The following is a 23,245-nucleotide window of genomic DNA, read 5'->3' on the forward strand; positions in this document are numbered from 1 at the left end:
CCTGCAAGCAGAACACAATCATTGCTTGTAACTATTGGCCTTCATTGACTTTATTAAATTTAACTTATTTTCAATTGCTTTAAATAACCCTTTGCGTGCAAACGCACTTGGATTACCATGCCAAGCTTATTTAACAGCATTCAATACCCCATCTAAACTTAACTGAACTGTAACTTTAATAGCAAGCCAACTCAGGTAGGCCTACACTGTGTAGTACAGCAATGTACCCCAGTCCAACAGGAAGGACACAGTGACATAACATGGATGAAAGGAATTAAGTACTGTAATCTCTATCATTTCCAGACATCTGTGTCAATCAACAAATAAAGCACAGTGAAGGTTGAAAAATCCTCCTGTGCCCAAGGTTTAGAATGCTTAACTTTTCTGAAGCAATTTCCTTTCGCTATTAATCCCAAGTCTAATTAGAAATGTCACTTTTGCAACTGGCATGCCTCCACCATAATGCATGGTTCTCCCAATAGGTATAGAGTACAGTATGTCTTGACAATGTGAGACAACAGTTTCACATACTTGGCGTAAAACTTAAATGACACGTTCATCACAAATGTGTTGAGTGTTTACTTTCCTTGAACAAGGTTTCATTTGGATGGATGACTAAATTGTTAAAGAGAGCAAGTACAATGTACTTAAGAATTGGAGTATTTTCACTTGACCTTTGACCCTGCCCTTTGACACCCATGACCCACAATCCTTCAAATAATCACAAACTGGTAGCATTCATTTTCACGACAATATTTTGACCTATACTCAAAGTATGGGGAAAAACTGTGACACTTTAACATTTTCACTTGACCTTTGACCCCACGGCAAAAATCTTCCCCACAGAATCATTGTGCAGTAATGCATGTACACTGTACACACCTAGTTTTCTTAAGTTCATGCATTGAGTTATCTCCAAAGTATGGAGAAAAAGTGTTATTACTGAGAAAAAGCATTGAATAGTGGAATTTCAGCATTTTATCCTACCCTTTGACCCTTGACCTTTGACTCCATGGCCCAAAAATTCCAAAGAGCATCATTATCATGCCGTACATGCATACAATGTATGTACTAAGTTTCATGAAAACGCCTTGAGTCATTCCCGAGATATGGAGAAAAAAGTAAAATTTAGGTCTTTTCATTCAACTTTGATCTCTGTCCTTTAAAGGGAATACAAACCCAAAGAGTAGTGTGGATTGAGTTAAAGCAGCAATATTAGTAGAACACATCAGTGAAAGTTTGAGGAAAATCGGACAATCGATACAAAAGTTATGAATTTTTAAAGTTTTTGAGTTGGAACTGCTGGATGAGGAGACTACTAGAGGTTATGAGTATGAGTGGACAACAATACAAAGAAAAGGTAAAGAAAATTCAACAAAAATTCACTTTTCTAGCATTATGAAAGAGCACTTGACTAACCGCTTTCAGAAAGCAGGGGGAATAATTGCTACCCTTAACATACATTGCATGTCAGTATCAAGTTGATGGAATTTGTAATTTTCATGAAAAATACATTTTTGTGGAATTTTCTTTATATTTTCTTTATACCATTGTCCACTCATATGTCATAACCTCTAGTAGTCTCCTCATCCAGCAGTTCCAACACCAAAACTTTAAAAATTCATTTCTTTTGCATTGATTGTCCGATTTTCTTCAAACTTTCACAGATGTGTTCTATTAATGTTGCTGCCTTCACTCAATCCACATTGCTCTTTGGGTTTGTGTTCCTTTAACCCAATGGCCCACAGCTCTCCCTAAAGAATTATTTTCTGGTAATACATGTCCAGAAAACTTCAAGCAAATACCTTAAGCAATTGCATCTAGGCATGGGGGGAATAGTGGAATTTTGAGAATTTGACCTTGACCTCTGACCTTGAAAATTTGCACCCAAAAGTTGATAAGCACAACTTCGTCAACTCATACATCATTGTCGTACATGTAATTGCATGCTAAGTTTCATTAAGATACCCTAAACGGTTTTTAAGTTATGCCTCCACAAAATTGATTGCAACAGACAGAAAGACGGACTTAAAGACAGACGGAAAGATGGGCAGAATGATGGACGGTCAACCAAAAGACATAATGCCTCTGGCAACACATTGTGGCGCAGGCACAAGAATTGATTTGGCCAAGGGAGGGTAGCCCCTGGGCCCTGGTAGAAAATAAAATGGGACATTAAAGGCTTAATTTACCAATTTTATACAGAAAAGTGCACTTACATGGAACAAGAGTTCTGTCACAGAACCTCAATAAATTGGGTCTAGGGCAATTATCCCCTGGGCAAATTACCCCTTCCCCTAATCCTAATCCTGAACATGAACCTAATTCTAACTCTAACCCTATACCTAACCCTAACCCTAATCTTTGGGGTAATTGCCCTGATACGAATAAATGCTATCTGAAGAATACCACATTGCTTGCTATGCAAGTCAAATGTCATTCTGCATTCTATAGTTGATAGTAATAACCTGATTTACTAGTGTAGTCAAATTCATGACTGTTTCTTACCTAGGGTCCTAGTAACAAGCTTTCCAATAACCTATTCTTGATGAATAAACATCAATACTTGGAATCCACCATGCATATAGTACTGTATATGCTGTTATTTTCACGTACAGATATTTTCGCAAATGAGGAGGTCACTGACATTTTTGAGAGATGTTCTTTTCGCGAATTGACATGGAGGCCTTCAAAAGCGCACTATGACCTTAGCGCATGTTGACATTTTCACGTGTTGTCAAATTCGCAGTCCAACTGTGATTTGCTAAATCGGAGAAAATAACAGCTTATACAGTAGTTGCTGCTATGTGGGGCAATCCTTGGGCAAGCTTTCTGGCTGTCAGGAACAACCCTTGTAGTAGGGCAGATATGTAACAAAATTTGGTCGAGATGCTCACATCCGGCGGAAAGTATGAAATTTTGTAAGTAGGGGTATTTTGGGGCGCTGATTTCAAATATTGCTGGATCCAAGAGATCTGACCACGGGGTCGGCCGCCATTTTGAATTCCAATATGGCCGCCATCACAAAACAAATTTAAAGATCCCTATCTTCAGTTCTGAATGACCTGTGGCACCAAAATTTGGTACACATGAGCGTTTTGACATATTGAATTTGATGACAGATTGATTTGAAGTGTCTGACAAACATCGAATGGCCACCATTTTGAATTCCAATATGGCCGCCTCGACGAAATATTCAAAATCCCTATCTCGATTTCTAAGTGATGAGTGACGCTGAAATTAGGTGTAAACAAGTATTTTGACATACTGAGTTAAAATATTAACTAATGTGATGTGTCTGACAAACGCAATGCCTGCTATTTTGAATTCCAATGTGGCTACGAAGACAAACACCACAACTGACATTCACGAGCATGTCAAAAAGTGCAGCAAAAAGGAAGCATAATGCACCTTTCACTGACGTCACAATGTAAATACAGCAGCGCACACTCAATCAGTTACAAACGCGCGCTCAATCAGGTAGCCTAATTTACAAACCCGAGATAGAGATTTTCAACACTCCAACATGGCAACTATGTATAAAAATTCAAATTGGCTGCCGTGCAGCTTGTCAGACATATCAAATAAGTCTGTTATTGAAGTCATCATAACACCATGCTTTTATGTATCAAATTCCAATGGCTTATGTCATTCAGAACTGAAGATAGGGATCTTTGACGGCGGCCATATTGGAATTCAAAATGGCGGCCGACCCCGTGGCCAGATCTCTTGGATCCGGCAATTTTTGAAATAAGCGCCCCAAAATACCCCTATATGCAAAATGTCATACTTTCCGCCAGATGTGAGCACCTTTTTCACATATCTGCCCCACTATTGTATTAAGAACATGCATACAGTTTGAATTTGCTAGTAGAGACCAGTCAATTGGTCTACATAATGACGACAGTTGCCATGGTTACCTTGCAAGCTTCATGCCCATCTTAGGGTAAGAGTCCCCATAGTAGTGTCCTCGCTGCCAGTTGGGGTCAGTCATGATGGCCCGCCTCTGGAGGAAGCGGAGGGCGATGGAGCTGGCATAGGTCTGGGCGCAAGCCGATATGGAGATCACTCTGTTGACAACCAGTGTCAAAATGGAGAGACACAAAAACAGATATGAGAAGAGAGAGGGAAGAGAAATATAGAGAGAAAGAAAAGGAGAGAGAAAAGGAGAGAGAAAAGGAGAGAGAAAAGAAGAAGAAAGGTATAGGAGCAAAGAACGACAGTACAGATGGACAGAAGAAACCAAAAAGAAAATACAAATTTACATAATTTCTTTTTCCCAATGATTTGCTATTACACTAAACTCCCCTGCAATAATTGTATAATTGTAAAAAAGACCGTAAGCAACTGGTGGCCACTACAGACAGGTAGTCACATGTAGGCATTTCTGAACATGAATCAAAATGGCTCTCAACCACAGCAGTATACTGAAGCTATTACCAACTGACATAGGCTGGACTGTATTCAGATGCTGCTGATTCAAGAGATAAGAGTAACAATAATGCACCTATAATTGCTTTAGATTGAAAACACAGAAAATAGTGCTTATGATAATGATGACAGTGATCACGATAATCACTTAAACAATGATTATAAATTACAATCATTACTCTTATCATCATCATCATCATCATCATCAAATAATCAATATCACCATCATTACCACATAGTATAGCAAATGCAGGGGTGTGAGAGTACTTGCAGCAAAAAGTCTGCAAAATCTGAAAATCCTGAAACAAAAAGGTTGAAGTGCTTTAAACTGAGAACATTTCAATGCATCTGAATTGTTTTAAAAAAAAAAAAAAAAGTCAGAAAAGTAGGATTTGGAACAAGTAAAAGAGTCTGAAATCAGAACAAAAGAAATCTCTATAAACTCTCACATCCCTGCAAATATTGTGATGGGAATCTTTGTAAACTAAGGAGGCTTGCGGCTCTTCGTATTTCTTGGCATATGGAATAAAACTACCGATGTCAAGACTGACAGACTTTGCAACCTCAACAAACACCCTGATTACTCTGTTTACATCACGTTCTTGTCATGGGCGCCGTAAGCCACAGGGCACATGGGACACCAGCAGCTGTTTGACTATCATCCAAGTGAGAAGACAAACCACAGATATGTATTTGTGTACCTCAAGTCAACTTCTTATCTCACGCCTGATTATTTGCTTCATGCTGTCTTTCATGTTCCTGACAGACTGCCGCTGTAATTGAAGCATTAGATCTTTATATAATCAAGCTTGGAGATAAAGCTACTGGAGGAGAACTACAATCCTTTCATGGTCTCATCATGGTCACACGTTACAACAACTGGGTTAAAAAAGAAGAAGAAGAAGAAGAAGCAGCATGTGACACAATATTGCCTAGTCATTCTTGCCAAACACACATTCCATAGTCCACAGCAACTTGCAAGACTGAGGTCAACAGCTGAAACATGGCATCTGGCACTAATTCATCAGCGTTTATGCCACTAGCTACAGCAAAGCAATTGTTTAAGTATCTTTCTTGAGGGCACTAATCACTAAAAGCAATGACTTGAAATAAAGAATGGCCTACTTCTTAGCCATACTGCTCCCAACCCTGTGTACTAGCCACTAGACTACCAATATGTCAAAACAATATGGGGGGGGGGGGGGGGGGGAATCAGTTTCTACTGATCAGCCTATTGAAAATTTGATCTGAGTCTTGAAACATGCTGTCTAACACCAGTTTTTATCAAACATGACAATTTGATGGTTATGTGCAGAATTTCATACGGTGGTCTTACACTTCCAGTAAATGATAGATGGAATGGATTAGAATAGAGAGAGCAACAGAAAGACAGACTGGCAAACAGACAGGTAAAGCTAGACATACACACAGGTAGTACAGGTAGGAAAAATACAGGCATACAGTTAACAACAAAATTATTCGTACCCCTGGGAATTTTTTCGTTTTGAACAAATTTCTCAGAAGTAAAGGATGGAGTGATGGTGATTGGGTGTAATATATCTTAACGTTCTGTTGTGATGCAAATGAGGTGAGACTGGAAATAATGTCAATCTATGGAGGACAAATAAGAGTTCAAAGTTAACACCCCATCACCATCACTCCATCTTTCACTAGTAAAAAAACCTGCTCAAAACTAATAATTTCTCAGGGGTATGAATAATTTTGTTGTTAATTGTACATATGATGTATTAAACAAGGAGAATTTCAGATAATTTTCATAATTTTACATCATGTCGTACATAAATCAGCAGCCCCATGCATAGATTTGTGGAATTTATGTTGTCCTAGATCAGAGAAACTAATACTCTGGAAACCCCAAAACAAATTACACAGAACATGGATGATGAAATAGGAGTCTCACAAATTTCAGAAATGTACATGTAGCAATGTAATTCCATTATAATACAGCATGCTTAGCAAGTTCATCTGTGTAGAATTTATGCATGCCTTCTTCTTTTGTTGTGCTTCCTTGAGCCCCAACTTGTTTATGCCTATGGTGAGGCTGCCATGTCATCATTCTTGTTCATTGTGATTTGTTATATAAGATCTATCTTGAAACGTTCTTATCCATCATCCCTATCACTAGAAATTCTGAAACTCTGTACCCAGTATAACCAATTTATGGTCATTCAAATGTAAAAGTCTGAAAATCATCCGGAGGTGTCCTTTAGGTGATTAACCTCGTAATGTTTGCACCTTGCAATGCAATATAAAGCCACCATGTGCCAAAAAAAGAGTGCACTAATCTTAATATCCCATCAGCCATTAATTTCAATCATTGTTCTGTTTTCCAGTACACTCGCAGCTTTCTAGATCATATCTTGACATCTAGCTATGTACACTAGTAACACATCTGTACCGCTGCGTGTTTGGCTATTTTCCAATCAATGTGCTGTCACTGTTTACCAATCCAATGAATTTAATGGCAAACTGATAACCCAAGCATCATTGAGACAATAAAAAATGAGTTCTAGGCAGTTTATGGAGAAGTAACTTTGGAATGGAAATGACTGTCTAACAGTACCAGTGGAAAATTCCCAAAACTTTCTTCCACTTATAGGCCCAAATTCACGAAGGTGGTACAAATGAAACCATGGTTTAAACCATGGACAAAATCCATGGAGCGCCAAGTGTCGCATGGAATATTTCGTTACAAAATCAGTCATTTCGTCGATGAAATGATTATTTTGTAACGAAATGACAACATTTTGAAACTAAATGAATATTTCGTCCACGAAATGATAATTTCGTTAACGAAACGGTCCTTTTGTCGACGAAATATTCCGTGCGACACTTGGCGCTCCATGGTTTTTGTCCATGGTTTAAACCATGGTTTCATTTGTACCACCTTCATGAATTCGGGCCATAATGTGCCACAAATTGGCAGGTATTAACCCTATCAAACAAATATGAAGTGAATGTTAGGTTTCGTGTTGCCTCCTGTCCAGAGAAGTGTTATTGATTTTCTCCCATTTGTCAGCCAACTGGCATTAAAAGAAACCAAACACCTTTTAACAGCTGATCTTGAGTTTGTATTGAGAATTGCCTCATTCCACATTTCCTAAGGTCATGAAACTTTACTGGATATACTGCATACACTTCTGTGAAATGATACGTTACTTTTCCTCCACAGCTTTTAACATGGTCTAGCACATTTTCTGCAGCTTCTAACATGGTCTAGCACACTATCTGCAGCTTTTAACATGGTTTAGCACACTTTCTGCAGCTTTTAACATGGTTTAGCATGCTTTCTGCAGCTTTTAACATAGTCTAGCACACTTTCTGCAGCTTTTAACATACAGGTGTAACTAGCATGTAAACAGGTGCAATAGAGTAAATTGATACTAGCACCTGTCAATCAACACAGCAGACAAAGGAATGCCAAACAAATAAGGGATCAATAAATTTATGCCTATTGTTAAGCTCCCAGATATATTTTGGGCTTCTTTTGTTATTCACTTTATACCAGGCAACATCGGACATCAACAAAAAAAAAAAAAAAAAAAATGCAAATCTAAGTGTTCATCATTCACAAACATTGATTCTTATTTTGCAAAGGTCATGCAACTTTCAGAATCAAGACTGGCCACTTTGGACATTTGATGATGAAGTTCCAAAGATATACTCTGAACAAGCTGTGGTTGAATAGAATTATTTGTAATCATACAATGTTTCTCAGCAGTTTGCAGCATGTCCTTGTTCTCTTCAGCAATATGTAACAGCTAAAAGGGAAAGTGTAGTAGTGGGCGGAATGGCGCTTTGAATATTTAGGTAAACTACTTGGTGAGCTGGAATAAATCAGAATGTACAGTATTCATGCAATGAACACAGTAGCCAATGGTGTTCTAAACAAATATTGAAAACAGAAAGAACTTATGTTATATAATGTCAGGTTTTTAACTAGAAATGTTGATATGGCGACTGTTGTGTCTATTTCACACTTTTCTCCAATAACTCTATAGAAAATCTTGCCAATGTGAGACAAAGCTTTCATATGATAGGCAAATACTGTAATCACTATCTGTATTCACCAATTTTCATGCCAACGCATTGAGAAATAATAGACAAAAACAGGGAAATTTCATCATTTTCTCTAGATCTTTGACCCAAGGGACCAAATACTTCCCTAAACAATCACTGTCCAATATACTCAAGTTTGATTAAGTGCATTCATATTAACTCTATTCTAGGGTACATCTCTGTAATTCACCATCTTCGGTATAATTTTGGCATTTTAACCATTGAAGGTGGATATGGGCAGCATGTGTTATAGCATAATCAGCTCATCCTCAACAGGACGGTAGGAAAGACGGACAACCCAAAAACATACTGCCTCCAGCGACACTTTGTGGCAGAGGCATGAAAACTCCCATAATTCACATCGAACATGTGTCTTGTAGTAGCCTAGTGACAACAACTTTGTGAAGGAAATAGCTAGACTAAACTAATAGCCATATCATAAAACTCTATTTCCTAGGTCAAACCAAGAACTGTGAAATGACAATATCACCACCTTTTCTAACTTTGGTTGTGAACAATATCACAACTTCATTAGTGGAAAATTGTGCAAAGAAAGAGGGATTCCATCAGGATTCCAACCCGAGACCTCCAGATTGCTAGCACAGTGCTCTACCGACTGAGCTACAGAAAGCCCTAGTACAGTATTCATCCTAGAAATCCTTATTCTCAATACTCACATGGTCAAAAGCTATTGCAGTGTGGGTGTACACACTTAAATCTGATATAAACCCAAAGGATTAATCGACTTGGGGTTAAATGCGAGGGATCAGCGAAGTGATGCAGCTTTTTGAATACGGACATGTAATACATGCAAACAGAGGAAAACTGACCAGAAATGAATATATAATTAGTGGGAAATTGAGCAAAAAAAAAAAAGGATTCCATCAGGATTTGAACCCGAGACCTCCAGATTGCTAGCACGGTGCTCTACCAACTGAGCTATAGAAAACCCTAGTACAGTATCACTACTTAGTGAAATCATGAGAAATTTCAAATTTCCATAATTTTCTGACTTTAATTCCAATGTCCACGAATTTCCTACCATTGAGTTTACTGGACTTTTTGTTCAATTTGGGCATGGTGTAAGAATTGCACCTTACACTGATGGAGCTGGACATTTAACAAGAGTATCATTCTGCTGAGCCTCACCTTCTTACTCTGTCGGGGTAGAGGGCAGCAGACAGGAGGGAGCACATTCCGCCCAAGGATGATCCTACAGAGGCATGGAGCTGGGATAAGAATAGACACATCAATATATTGTCATTCCATTTGCCCTTGAGTATCTACCGGAAGATGAAAAGGCGGTAAAATACCAGTGCCAGGAAGAAACTCTTTGACTCGTTACTACCTGTCATACGCACATGCAACTGATATGAGATTAATGGGCACAAAGTCTGGCCATATTGCGCTTTTCTCATTTTACAGAGGCATACATTCTTCATATATATATTGTAAATTTCTAATTTGACACAAAGACATATATTTTGCACATACTGAGAAGATAGTTGATCAACAAATATCCCAATTTGTTCCACACTGAAAACTGCAGATGCTGTGGCATTTTGATGCACACAGGATTTTGATAAGAAGAAAAAGTAAGGTGTGACAGATTTGAGGAAAAGGCAATATGAAGACAAACCATTAACAAGGTACCTTGTCTACCCCAAGATGGTCCATGAGAAGAAACTGGACGTGGACCATGTCTTCCACTGATACCAATGGGAAGGTAGTTCCATATGGTTTTCCAGTGACAGGGTTTATGGATGATGGGCCACTGATAAACAAAACAAAACACACACAAAACAAACAAGATTTTTGTTTGCAGCCTCAACTGTAGATGACTCTGACACACATTGAGCATCAATTCATACTATCTTTTCCTTTCTCCTTTGTTTGTTTCTAATTGTTTTCATTTTCCATCTGATAAGAAGGCTGGATAGCCCATATTCAGCTGCACTAGCTGATCTTCCATGGGGTCCAGGTGTAATGGACAATACACATACTTAGACAGCATAAATCATTTCACCAGGTTATGCTCTCTGCTCTTTGCAATGAACAAAAGAAGAAGGATCATTTATGAGCATAGAATGTGACTCTCTTAATATGTGGGGCTTTTGTCCAATCCATATAAAGGGATAGGGTGTTTTGCCTCTACTAGAGGGGATGGCATGATAACACACCAAGAGAATCAATTGGATTCAAACCTGCACTCAAACCCAAGTCATTCCACTGCAAGAAAGATAGGCAACCACTCGAGACACCTTGCCGCCCCTTGCATATGAAATGGCGACAGGCCTACTCACATTAAACAATTATAATGATACAACTTGTACTTGTACTACTTTTAAAGGTGTATGTTTCTGCAAATGATTTCTAAAAAATTGTTGATGCAGTAACCCTCTAATGTCAACATCAATCATATCTGATCACTCTTCAGAATCACTTCCATTAGCATCATCTGTCATCCTAACCAAATATAATAAATCACTTAAGGATGGTTTTAATAAGAAAGGGAACATGTCTTACGTGGTTCCATAGCAACCGCCAATATGATTGCAGCACACAACAAAGAATTTACTGGTGTCAATGGCCCGCCCTGGTCCGATGAACTTCTCCCACCACCCTGGGGTGAGGTTGTCCTATAGATAGGAGAGAGCAGAAAGGAAGTACATGTATAACAACAAATTGGAGAACAGAACATACAAGGAAAAATGGGGGAGGGGATAGTTACCATTCTATTATCAAGCACTGTTTGGTTATTGTTAGTAGTAACTGATTTTTTTTTTTGTAGGTCCTTTCATGAAATATTGTGAATAATCTCTGTGACAATATTTCCCCCCCCCCCAAAAAAAAAAAAAAAAAAAAGACTGAATTGACCAAAAAAAAAAAAAATATTTAAGTACACTGATTTCACACTGTCAAATCAAATCAAATGCAGCAGGAACACTAAAGTAGATATTCAGGAGAAGTACTGGAGCGAACCACAAATACACACAAAACAAATATGTTGCTTGAGAACTTCAAAATGAATCTATACCATTTCCAATTTGTTGCCTGAATGTACAAAGATTGTGTGAGTGATACAGTTTGGTACTTCCTTCATTTTGTAAATGCACGTAATGCATATATTCCTGAATAAGGGCAGTTACTTTTGACTGTGCTATAAAGGAAACAATGATGAAATACAGGATGTTATTCAGTTGTACATATATGCAAGATACATAGCTCGACAAATAGAATTTGTATAGCGCCTTTTCAAAAGGGTACAAAGCACTTTGTGCATAAATAATTATATATCAGGCATGCTAAATTTACATTAGTATACAAATAACAGAAACAGTGTGAAATATTATTAAGCATAGCTGAATATATAATGTAATTTTAAATGTTCCTTGAACAATAAATTGGATGATTCATTCACTAATGAGAGGGGTTATGAAAGTATGTACACCTGTAGGCCACATCCAAAAAGAAATTATCTCTAGCCCTTTTGTGGGTCTCCAGAATGACTAGGGAAATTTGGTTAAAAGATTATGATGTGTCTGTTTTAATACAAACATCATTTTACTCAAAATACAGATATGATAATTGACAAACTTGCATATTTATATTGACTCACATTCATAAACTAAACAAATAACTACCAAGACTCGAAACTAATGGTGATGGGTGAATAACTGTATTGGAGTCGATAACTAGCCTTGCATTACTCAAAAGATGATGATGGTTGGAAGTTGCTATCAATCAAGACTGGGTCTTATTCTGAATAATCTGAAAGTTTATCGACAAACATCCAGTGATGGGCCTAATACAATCCCTCATTTTATGTCATGTACATTCTGAATTTCTGAATTCTGATTCTGGCAACAAATAAAGAAATATTCAACAAAGATGTGTGACAAACACAGATCAAAGTGCAATGACCTTACCTCATGGCTCCTGGCGTGCGAGCTGCTTGACAGTCCTGTAAAGAGCAGCACCACATTACTCCTATCACTATTCAGCTCTCCCCAGGTTTCATAGGCCACGCTGAGCTCCGGCAGTATACCGTCATTGTACTTTAGTGCAAAGGGCTGCTGGTAGAGGAAGGTCTGGTACCCTGAGACTATCTTGTGGTACTCTGGTTCGGGACCAGCCTGGGGCCTAGTGGCAACGTGGAAATTCATAGAGTACAAAGGGTATTGAGCACTCTCAAGAATAGTTTTGAGTCTCTCTTGCTTTCCCCCACCAGGGAATTACCCCCTTACAAGTACATGTCCATGATGCCATTAGCTGTCAATCTTACCATGCTCCTGTAAACAAATTGAGTTAAATCTCCCCTCCAATCCCCCCCCCCCCCTCCCAAAAAAAAAAACAAAAAAAAACTAACTATTATTCAGAGTAAGATAAACCCACTCATGTATAACAGTATCATGATCCGGACACACAGAAACCATTGTTATATAGTAGGGATTTACTACCAATCAGAGAAGAAAGCAGGCAAGCGAATACAATCAGCACCTTAAAGCACAAATGAACATTATACAGTATGTCCCAAAAATAATTACAACGGGGGCCTCCGCAATGATATCTTTGAAAATAGTGAATCAATCTAAATACAAATTCAGGGTATGAAGCTATAACTCATTGCCCACATCTTACAGAAAACCCCACTCGATTTGCTTCAGTGGTCAAAGAGAAATACGGAATTTTGTAGAGGATGTCGGGAATCTCTTCTGTCCAAGTTCTGTCTATTATTAACACACAAGATCATCAAAATACTAAACTCCGAAGAATCCGATTCATGACATGCTTTACAACAATCCACATTTCTCTGTGACCGCTTAGTCAAATCGAATGGGGATTTCTGCAAAATAGAGCTAAAATGTGACATTTTAAGACCCTGAAGTAGCATTTAGAAATTTAATCATATTGGGCCTTATCAATGAGAAAATCTGATTGTAATTTTTTGGGGGACATACTGCAGTCAGTCGCCCCAAAAATTACAATCAGATTTTCGAATTGATAGCACCCAATATGATCAACCTGTCCAAGTGCTACTTCAGGGTCTTAAAATATAACATCTTGGCTCTATTTTGCAGAAAACCCCAATCAATTTGGTTAAGCGGTCACAGAGAAATGTGGATTGTTCTAAAGCATGTCATGAGTCTCATTCTTCCAATTTTAGCAATTCAATGCTCTTGTGTGTGAATAATAGACAGAATTTGGACAGAAGAGATTCCTGACATCCTCTACAAAATTCCTCATTTCTCTTTGACCACTGAAGCAAATCGAATGGGATTTTCTGTAAGATGTGGGCAATGAGTTATAGTTTCATACCCTGAATTTGTATTTAGATTGATTCACTATTTTTAAAGATATCATTGCGGAGGGCCCCGTTGTAATTTTTTTTTTGGGACATACTGTAGAGGATATTAGTGAGAATTATCCACACCATGGTTACTTTAGAACGGTTGGAAACACACAAGGAACAGCCATGTGTGTTTTGAATTGTTCACAAGACAGAGAAGGTGGATAATTTTACCACTGCCCAATCAGGTTATCTGCATTTTTTCCTCATAAAATGATTATGCAATTTAAATTCCATGGCAGCCATTATCAAACAATTCCCAGGCCAGCACCTGCTCCAAGCTATTACTACTGAACCACACACACAAACAATTGCAGTGCATTTGTCATTCACACACACTGCAGCAGAGCAGTCTAGGTACCAGTCATTAGCACACTAATGACCAATGAAAAGTAAAGTTGGGCCTTTAAGCAAAATAATGACTAGTCATGTGATAGCTCTTGACCAGTCATTAGATTAGGATCTATATCACCATTTAATAGAAGGATTTTATTGCTTTCAAAATTGCAATAAATGAGAAAGCCCTACAGTGCAATATCACAGGCAAACTACACGATTACTTCAAGACACTTTGCAATGAATTTTTTCTGTTTGTTCTGATCACTGTAAATGGCTGTTGTCTTTTTTTGTTTTGTTTTGTTTCTCTTTGTAAACAAATCTAGTTTGAAACACTATGTGGTAACTCATGATTCTCATGTACAATGTATTGACGCAAAAGACATGTGTCTGATGGTCTCAATACCTGTCACACACTTTGGGGAAAGACTGAAGTTGGAAAAGTCACACATTACATGTAGCTCAGTGAACAACACTCACGGCTTGGCGAGATTGGGGATGAGATGTTTATTAGAGCTCTGTATGCCGATAAGATTCTTTTTTGCCCTTCGACAAAGAATGGTCAGGTTGGCGATTGCCTTGGTGCGACAGCAGTCATGCAGTTCTTGTGTATTTCTGTGTAGTTCTTGTGCCTTTTCATGGTCAACTGCATGCACCATCAAACAATGCAAAATATAGATTGGATGTGTGCTATGAATAGAGTGTGGGCGGGCTGTAAAGTTTTTTTGTTATACACTATAAGGATACCTAAATGGGGTCAGCACGAGCCAAAATCTAGTGAGCTCAGCCTCAATTGCTATGTATGCCTTCATATGAGTTTTGCAGTAAAACAAGTACACTCATAGGCCCCTAAATCAAAAAAGGTAAATAAATACAAAAATACAATCATGTACATTGTACATATGCAATTCTGAGACAAGAAAAGATCAAATATGGCAGCAGAAGCTCTAATCTGTGGCTATAAGTTGTTTTTCTACTCAGTATAATACAAAATACCAGTACACATAAATTTAGGCCACAAATGTGGACACTTCGCACATTGTGGGAACTGGGTATACTCAATTCCTGTCTATGAGTTGACGCTATGGAAACCTGGTACACCTGGTTCCCGGAAGGAACATGTTTGAAGGCACAAGATTATGAGAGAGTTCATCAAGTTCCTTACGATCGTGAAAGGCACGGGAAGTCTGTTTCAAGGCCCTTGAATCTCAATTCTGCCTCAAAGTCTGGAATGTCAAGCTGTGGAGGGCAAGCTACCTCCGTTTCGGCCGACTTCCCCAGGGCGGACGATGCGCAGATGGTCCTGTGCGGTGTGCAGTTTCGCCCTGTCCGGCCTGCCAAGAGTGCCTGGTGAAATTTGCAGGTGGTCGGCGTCCTCGACGTTTCCTGTGCCCAGAGCTGCGGGAGACATCTCAAAAGAAGTCGCCTTCCAGACATGTTTCCTAGTGTTCTACTTCACTGCTCTGACCAGATAGGGGTGCCTCCGTTGCACAGACACTCCCAGGCAGCAAGAAGAATGCCTTTGAATTCGGGGGTTGAAAAGGGCTGAACAGAGCAATACTCTCAATTATAGACCAATCTGTGTGGCTACGGAAAGAGAAACAGAGAAAAGTATCGAGTTTAAAGATCCTGTTTGTATCATACACAGACTGTTGACATGGTTACAATTGTTGGATTGACTACAGTAGCTCATCAATCAAATCTTCTCAATCCACCAAAGTTGTATGTGCAGCCTAATTGTGGCTACATGTAAGTCGGTAAAAGTGACAAACTCTATGAGTTGGGCTATTGTCAGATATCGTAAAAGTGGATATTTTCGCGCGACTAATTTTTCACGCTTGGCCAGGTAAGAAGAGTTTCACGTGTTTTTAATTCTGCGGAATCAAGACATAACGCACAGGAACATAAGCCCAGCAAAAATATTCGCATGCTTTTATTTTCGCAGTAGTTTCTGGTTGCACCAAATACGCGAAAATTTCAACACCACGAAAATTTCCACTTTTACAGTAATAGGAAAACAGGTCAATGTATGTCTAACATGGATGTAGTAAGAGAGATTTCCTACAGCTGTATCTGAGCTGTAGACTAATCCAGTTTGCAGTAGATAACTGCGGTAAACTGCACGCCCAAGCAGAATAAACATTCAAAAGTATACGACCTGTCCACATAATGTCACCTCAAAGTATAATATAATAATCTTTCTACAACAATAGTCAAACAGAAAAAAAAAAAAAACAAATCAAATATTTTTTTTCAATGAAAATGAAAATGCCAGTTGCATCACAAACCATTCTTCAATGGGAAATACACTTAGTAAGAATTAAAGCATGTATATATAGTTTCAACAAAATTGGAACTACAAATGTCAATTAGAAAGTTTAGAAAGTTATACATGTTTGACACATTTGCCCAAAACCATGCCAACCGTGAGTCCAATTCAGATCAGGTCTCATCACATCCTCACTAGTCTCTCAATGACTTTACACATAAACCCTTGTAACCACTTCCTCTTTTGACACGATATCAAAAGGGACCAAAAAAATACAAGTACAAGGTACTTGCATCTTTCACATCGATATACTGTGTTGCAGTAAACTGTCAGTGAAAATGATTGTAAAGCTGCTATTAAACTCTATCCCTTGTGAATCACTGTCATTTATTACCTTATTTGTATTGTGGTTAATATGAACAGGTGGTGGACTGATCACATGACAAATGTTGCAAAGTTTCAGGTGCAAGCATTTAAATATCTCTAGTTTGAGTGGGAAGTTTGATGAAAAGTTTATATAAGAAGTTTTGCAGGAAGTTTGTTGTCCCACTGGCAATGCTTCAACATATTTTTGCTGGCTTGAACTTCTCGGTCTTTTGAGAGTTTGACCATAGCATAGTATACAAAAAATGCACCATTCAGTGGTGCTGTAACAACTGTGACAATTCCTCCCCCCCCCCCCCCCCCATGGACTGGATATGCACACGTACACACACACACACACACATATTTTTTTTGTCTAAAGAGAGGACATAAGTACATATGCTTCTCAGTTAGCTACATTGTACACCACTCGGCATACATATGTTTTTCAAGAAAGCCTTCTTTTTGTAACAAAATTTAATTCAAACACAGAAAAGTAGAAATTATGCGGTGCGTAATATATGTCCCCACCGGAAGTAGCATTTGTAGCAAAATGTACAATACAGGTCAAAAATCAAGGTCAAAGGTCAAAGAAGTCAAAGGTCAAAATTCTGTGTAGAAGTTTTGAAGCCCTCACCTAGTGCCATCACATAAAGCAAACGGACTCGAAATCGGGTTAGAAATGGCGAAGGAGTAGCATTTGTAGCCAATGTACAATATAGGTCAAAAATCAAGGTCAAAGGTCAAAGAAGCCAAAGGTCAAAATTCTGTGTAGGAGTTTTAAAGCCCTCACCTAGTGCCATCACATAAAGCAAACGGAATCAAAATCGGGTTAGAAATGGCGAAGGAGTAGCATTTTGTAGCAAAATGTACAATACAGGTCAAAAATCAAGGTCAAAGGTCAAAGAAGTCACAGGTCAAAATTCTGTGTTGAATTTTGAAAGCCCTCACCTAGAGCCATCACATAAAGCAAACGGAATCGAAATCGGGTTAGAAATGGCGAAGGAGTAGCATTTTGTAGCCAATGTACAATACAGGTCAAAAATCAAGGTCAAAGGTCAAAGAAGTCAAAGGTCAAAATTCTGTGTAGAAGTTTGGAAGCCCTCACCTACTGCCATCACATAAAGCAAACGCAATGAAATCGGGTTAGAAATGGCGAAGGAGTAGCATTTTGTAGCAAAATGTACAATATAGGTCAAAAATCAAGGTCAAAGGTCAAAATTCTGTGTAGAAGTTTGGAAGCCCTCACCTAGTGCCATCACATAATGCAAACGGAATCGAAATCGGGTTAGAAATGGCGAAGGAGTAGCATTTTGTAGCAAAATGTACAATATAGGTCAAAGGTCAAGGTCAAAGGTCAAGGTCAAAGGTCACAACTGAAATTCTGTGTAGAAGTTTCAAAGCTCCCATGTAGTGCTATCATACTAAGCAAACAGAATCAAAATTGGCTCATAAATGACAGAGGAGTAGCAAATTGAACATTTTGATCACACACTGACGCACACACAGACGGACGGACGCACCGACGCACGAACACACACACGTACGGAGCCCATTTCATAGTCCCCTGCTCGAACTCATTCGGCGGGGACAAAAATCTGTCCTTCAGAGGGCATGTAAAATCACGATGATACTGAATACAAATTCTGCTCCAATCACAATGGACCTCAAAGCTGTTAAACAAGAAGTTATCATTAATTTGCCAAGCAAGCCATGAGTTCAAAAGGTCAGCTTTGGTAAACAATTGATGATATCCTATCAACCCTTGCTCTCATCACTGCAAAGGTACCTTGATCATCTCCTTATTACATAATAAACCTCGCAGTCTTCAATCCAAGTTTTCAGTCAAACACTTTTAAGTCTTCATGTGTAAGTTAGCTGATTTTGCATGCTTATAAATAACAGAATGCATAGACCCTGTGCATAAATCTACATTGTATGTGCAAATTGTGCAATTGAATTCACTATTACAAATGATCCTCCCCTTTCTTCAACCCCAGCTTTGAGACAAACACATGGAATTATCCATGCATTGTAGCTGACTGATTCTGTTTGCTTACACAACGTATCCCTCTTTTAATATCATGCGCAACCAACCAACCTAGCAATGTCAACTGGGGGTTTCAAAAGTTTTAGGATCCATAATCTTATGTACATCATTGCACTGCGAGAAGGGATCTGACAATTTGAATACAAATGACGAAAAGAATCTTAAAGGGCCATCTTAAAGGGCCATTCCAGACAATTCACAAAATTTTACATCATGTAGTACAGGAGCTTTAAATCAAGAGTACCATCATCGTAATTACATTATATTTGTGGAATTTATTGTGGTCAGTGAAGAGATAAACCAATACCCTATATATTAAAAAACAACAACAATATAAACTAGAAATGTCGCTATTAAGGCGACTGATGCCTTCGCCATAATGCATGATTCTCCCAATAGTTGTATAGTACAATGTCGTCACAATGTGTGATGACAGTTTCATATAACTGGCAAAATATTGATATGACAAGTTTGTCAGAAATATCTTGAATGTTCACTTTCCTCAAACTGGGTTTAAGAGTGCAGGTACACATATTTGGGGAATTGAGGATTTTTACTTGACTTCTGACCGACCCTGTTATAAGTTTATGCAACGAGTAATTTTCAAGGTATGAAGAAAGAGTGTAATTACTGTACAAAATAGATTTGTTTTTCAATTAAACCTGACCTTTGACCCTTAACCTTTGACCTTCTGGCTGGAAATTTCCCAGAGAATCTCCATTAGGTAATAGTAAGTTTTTCAAACTAATAATGCAAGCATTGCATATACTAGTATATGAGGGAAACAGCATAAAATTTTGAGGAGTTGACCTTGAGCTTTGACCCATGACTTTGACCCATGACCCCTAAATTCCCTAGATAATCCCTGCCAGTCAGTACATGCATATGTACCAAGTTCCATGAAGATACATTGAACCATTTGCGAGAAAAGTGAAATTGCAACATTTTCACCTCACCTCTGACCTTTTGACCTTTGACCTTATGACATGAAACTCTCTCTCTGGAGAATCTTTACGCAGTAGTACATGTCTACACTATTTAAAATTTCAATAAAATACCTTCGGGCATTGCATAGATATGGGGGAAATAGCAACATTTTTAGCATTTGACCTTGACCTTTCGACTTTCGACCTTCGACCTCTTGCCAATGTCACTAAAATATCCACAACTACAACGTGTAATTGCCCCATCATACATGTACATCATCCTTGGACCAAGTTTGGTGAAAGCTGCTTCATCCAGTTTTGAGTTATCACGTTTACAAACAGATTAATTTTAGGATTTGACCTTGACCTTTGACCTCTCTCCGATTTCACTAAAAAACTAATCATGTAATTGTCTCATCATACATTATCCTCGGACAGAGTTTGGTGAAATTTGCTCAATCCAGTCTAGAGTTATCGCGTAAACGGATACAATGTCATGATTTGACCTTGACCTTTGATCTTTGACTTTGACCGATTTCACCCAAAATCTAATCAAGTAATTGCCCTATCATACTTTATACTTGGACCAAGTTTGGTAAAATTCCAGTCAATATTTCTCAAGTTACCGCGTAAACGAATGTGGACGGACTTACGGACGGACAACCCGAAAACATAATGCCTCCGGCACCACTTCGTGTCGGAGGTATAAAAAGCTCACATACACATAATGCATGCATATTTGTGTAATTTCTCTACCAATGTTAATCAATTTCAATACCACTTGCTTCAAGTTCACCTACAAGGGTGGAGAATTTATGCATGCTTTCTTTCATTCTGCTTCCGTGAGCACCCAATCATGCATAAATCATGTGAAGCTGCTATGTCAACATCCTTGTTCAATGTGAGCTGTTATGAAGTTTACACTGATTTCAATCACTATCTGTTTTGTTTTGTTTTTTTGTTTTTACTCTGTACCATAAATAAACCAATGTATAGAATGTACACTGTAGATGTCAAACTTATGCAAGTGTCTTAAAATCATCTGCAGGTCTCTTTTAAGATGGTTTTGACAGAAGGTCCAGTCTGTGACCAATAGAAAAAAATGAGGGGGTAAGAAAAAGAAAAACTAGAAATATCGCTTTGGCGACTGATGCCTCTGCCACAATGCATGATTCTCCCAATAGGTGTATAGTACAATGTCTTCACAATGTGTGATGACAGAACTTCACATAACTGGCAAAAAATTTGGAATAACAGGTTTGTGAGAAATATCTTGAATGTCCACTTTCCTTGAACTGGGTTTGCTACAATTGTCAAAGAGTGCAGGTACACATATTTGGGGAATTGAGAATTTTTACTTGCCTTCTGACCGACCCTCCGATAAGTTTATACATTTGAGTAATTTTCAAGGTATGAAGAAAGAGTGTAATTACAGTACAAAATAGATTTATTTTTTTTTTTTGGGGGGGGGGGCATTTAAACCTGGCCTTTGACCCTTAACCTTTGACCTTCTGGCTGGAAATTTCCCATAGAACCTCCATTAGGTATGCATGTATATATTAAGTTTTAAGACTAATATTGCAAGCATGGCATATACAGTCCGACCTCTCCTATCCGGCCTCCCTTTATCCGGATCTCTCTATTGTCCGGACGCAATCTCGCTGTGATTTTTTTGTTTTGTTTTGAATCTAATTACGGGGGAAATAGGGAATTTCAAATTCAAATGAAATTAATACACAAACTCACATGAATTACGTATTATTTCCAACATAAACGCAAACAGAAGAAAACTGACCAGAAATAAATATAATTTATTAGTAGTAAAATGAGCAAAGTAGAGCACCGGGCTGGCAATCCGGAGGTGTCGGGTTCGAATCCCAATGGAATCCCATTTTCTTTGCTAATCTTTCCACTAATGAATGATTTCCAACATAATTACAATACATCCACATCGAATTTTCATCTAAAATAGAATGCATTCAGACATTCATTTAGACATTCACTACCGCCAAATTTTGCGCATATAGCAAAGAAAGAGTTTCAGTGTACGATACAGGTACCCGCAATAGGTTACATGTAGCTACCAATGGAGCTGCGTGTATGAAACATTGAGTCTCCCATATCCGGCCAAATCCGTTTTCTGGGTAAGCGCCGGTCCCGACATGTCCAGATAGGAGAGGTCGGACTGTACTAGTATATGAGGGAAATTAGTAAAATTTTGAGGAGTTGACCTTGACCTTTGACCCCCTGACTATTAACCCATGACCTCTAAATTCCCTAGATAATCCCTGCCAGTCAGTACGTGCGTATGTACCAAGTTCCACAAAGATATATTAAACCATTTGCGAGAAAAGTGATATTGCAACATTTTCACCTGACCTTTGACCTTTTGACCTTTGACCGTATGACATGAGACTCTCTCTGGAGAATCTTTACGCAGTAGTACATGTCTACACTATGTTTCAAGAAAATACCTTTGGGCATTATATAGGGGAAATAGCAACATTTTTTAGCATTTGACGTTGACCTTTTGACCTTTGACCTCTTGCCAATGTCACTTAAATCTACTCAACTAATTGCCCCATCATACATCATCCTTGGACCAAGTTTGGTGAAAGCTGCTTCATCCAGTTTTGAGTTATCACATAAACAGATAAATTTTTGGATTTTGACCTTGATCTTTGACCTTTGTCCGATTTCAAAAAAAAAGTAATCAAGTAATTGTCCCATTATACATCATCTTCCGACAAAGTTTGGTGAAATTTGCTCGATCCAGTCTTGAGTTATCGCGTAAACGGATACAATTTCATGATTTTACCTTGACCTTTGACCTTTGGCCTTTGACCTTTGGCCGATTTCACCCAAAATCTAATCAAGTAATTGCCCTATCATATACTTGGATCAAGTTTGGTAAAATTCCAGTGAATATTACTCAAGTTATCGCGTAAACGAAAGCGGATGGACGGATGTACGGACGGACGGACGGACAACCCGAAAACATAATGCCTCCGGCACCACTTCGTGGCGCAGGCATAAAAAGGAGGGGTTAAAAAAGTCTTGAACAGGGACACAATCTGTTCTTTGTCGAGGCTGTTGAGGATATACCCTGTACCTTATTGGCAAAATGGATAGTTCATTGTATAAAATAGTTTCATCACCTATCCCAGCATAGTTGGGCATTTCATGGAATTCGCAATTAAAGTCAACATGGCTTATGCAAGTAATTGACTAATTGCCCTTCATTGACAAAGATAAGTAGTGATTATTTAGTGTTTTAGTAGTAGTCATTACGATAAAAAAATCATGGTCATGGTACATGCTCGGGTTGGACTCCAGCCAATGCTGTCCTGATTGCCATGCTGAACAGCCAGTGTAGGTTTTAATCTTTATACCTACCAGTACAAGAGCGAACATCTAGGTACTGCATATTCATTAAAATT

At 38.4% G+C, this 23,245-nt stretch overlaps 1 protein-coding gene across 2 annotated transcripts in view; it reads right to left on the reverse strand.

Moving 5' to 3' along the window:
• Positions 1-23,245, reverse strand: part of LOC139708000 (uncharacterized) — a 44,143-nt gene that overhangs the window by 14,084 nt on the left and 6,814 nt on the right. For both annotated transcript variants that reach the window (XM_071619994.1, XM_071619995.1), the window contains exons 2-7: positions 15,363-15,784; positions 12,441-12,654; positions 11,038-11,150; positions 10,165-10,285; positions 9,661-9,740; positions 3,921-4,070 (exon numbers count right to left, since the gene is read on the reverse strand). In XM_071619994.1, the coding sequence (XP_071476095.1) occupies positions 3,921-4,070; positions 9,661-9,740; positions 10,165-10,285; positions 11,038-11,150; positions 12,441-12,654; positions 15,363-15,634 (950 nt within the window). In that variant the 5' untranslated portion in view covers positions 15,635-15,784. The remainder of the gene's footprint in view (positions 1-3,920; positions 4,071-9,660; positions 9,741-10,164; positions 10,286-11,037; positions 11,151-12,440; positions 12,655-15,362; positions 15,785-23,245) is intronic.

This window comes from Diadema antillarum, unplaced genomic scaffold (genome assembly GCF_040938485.1).
Source record: "Diadema antillarum isolate AM-2024a unplaced genomic scaffold, OU_Dant_1.0 seq00001293_RagTag, whole genome shotgun sequence".
Lineage (NCBI taxonomy): Eukaryota > Metazoa > Echinodermata > Echinoidea > Diadematoida > Diadematidae > Diadema > Diadema antillarum.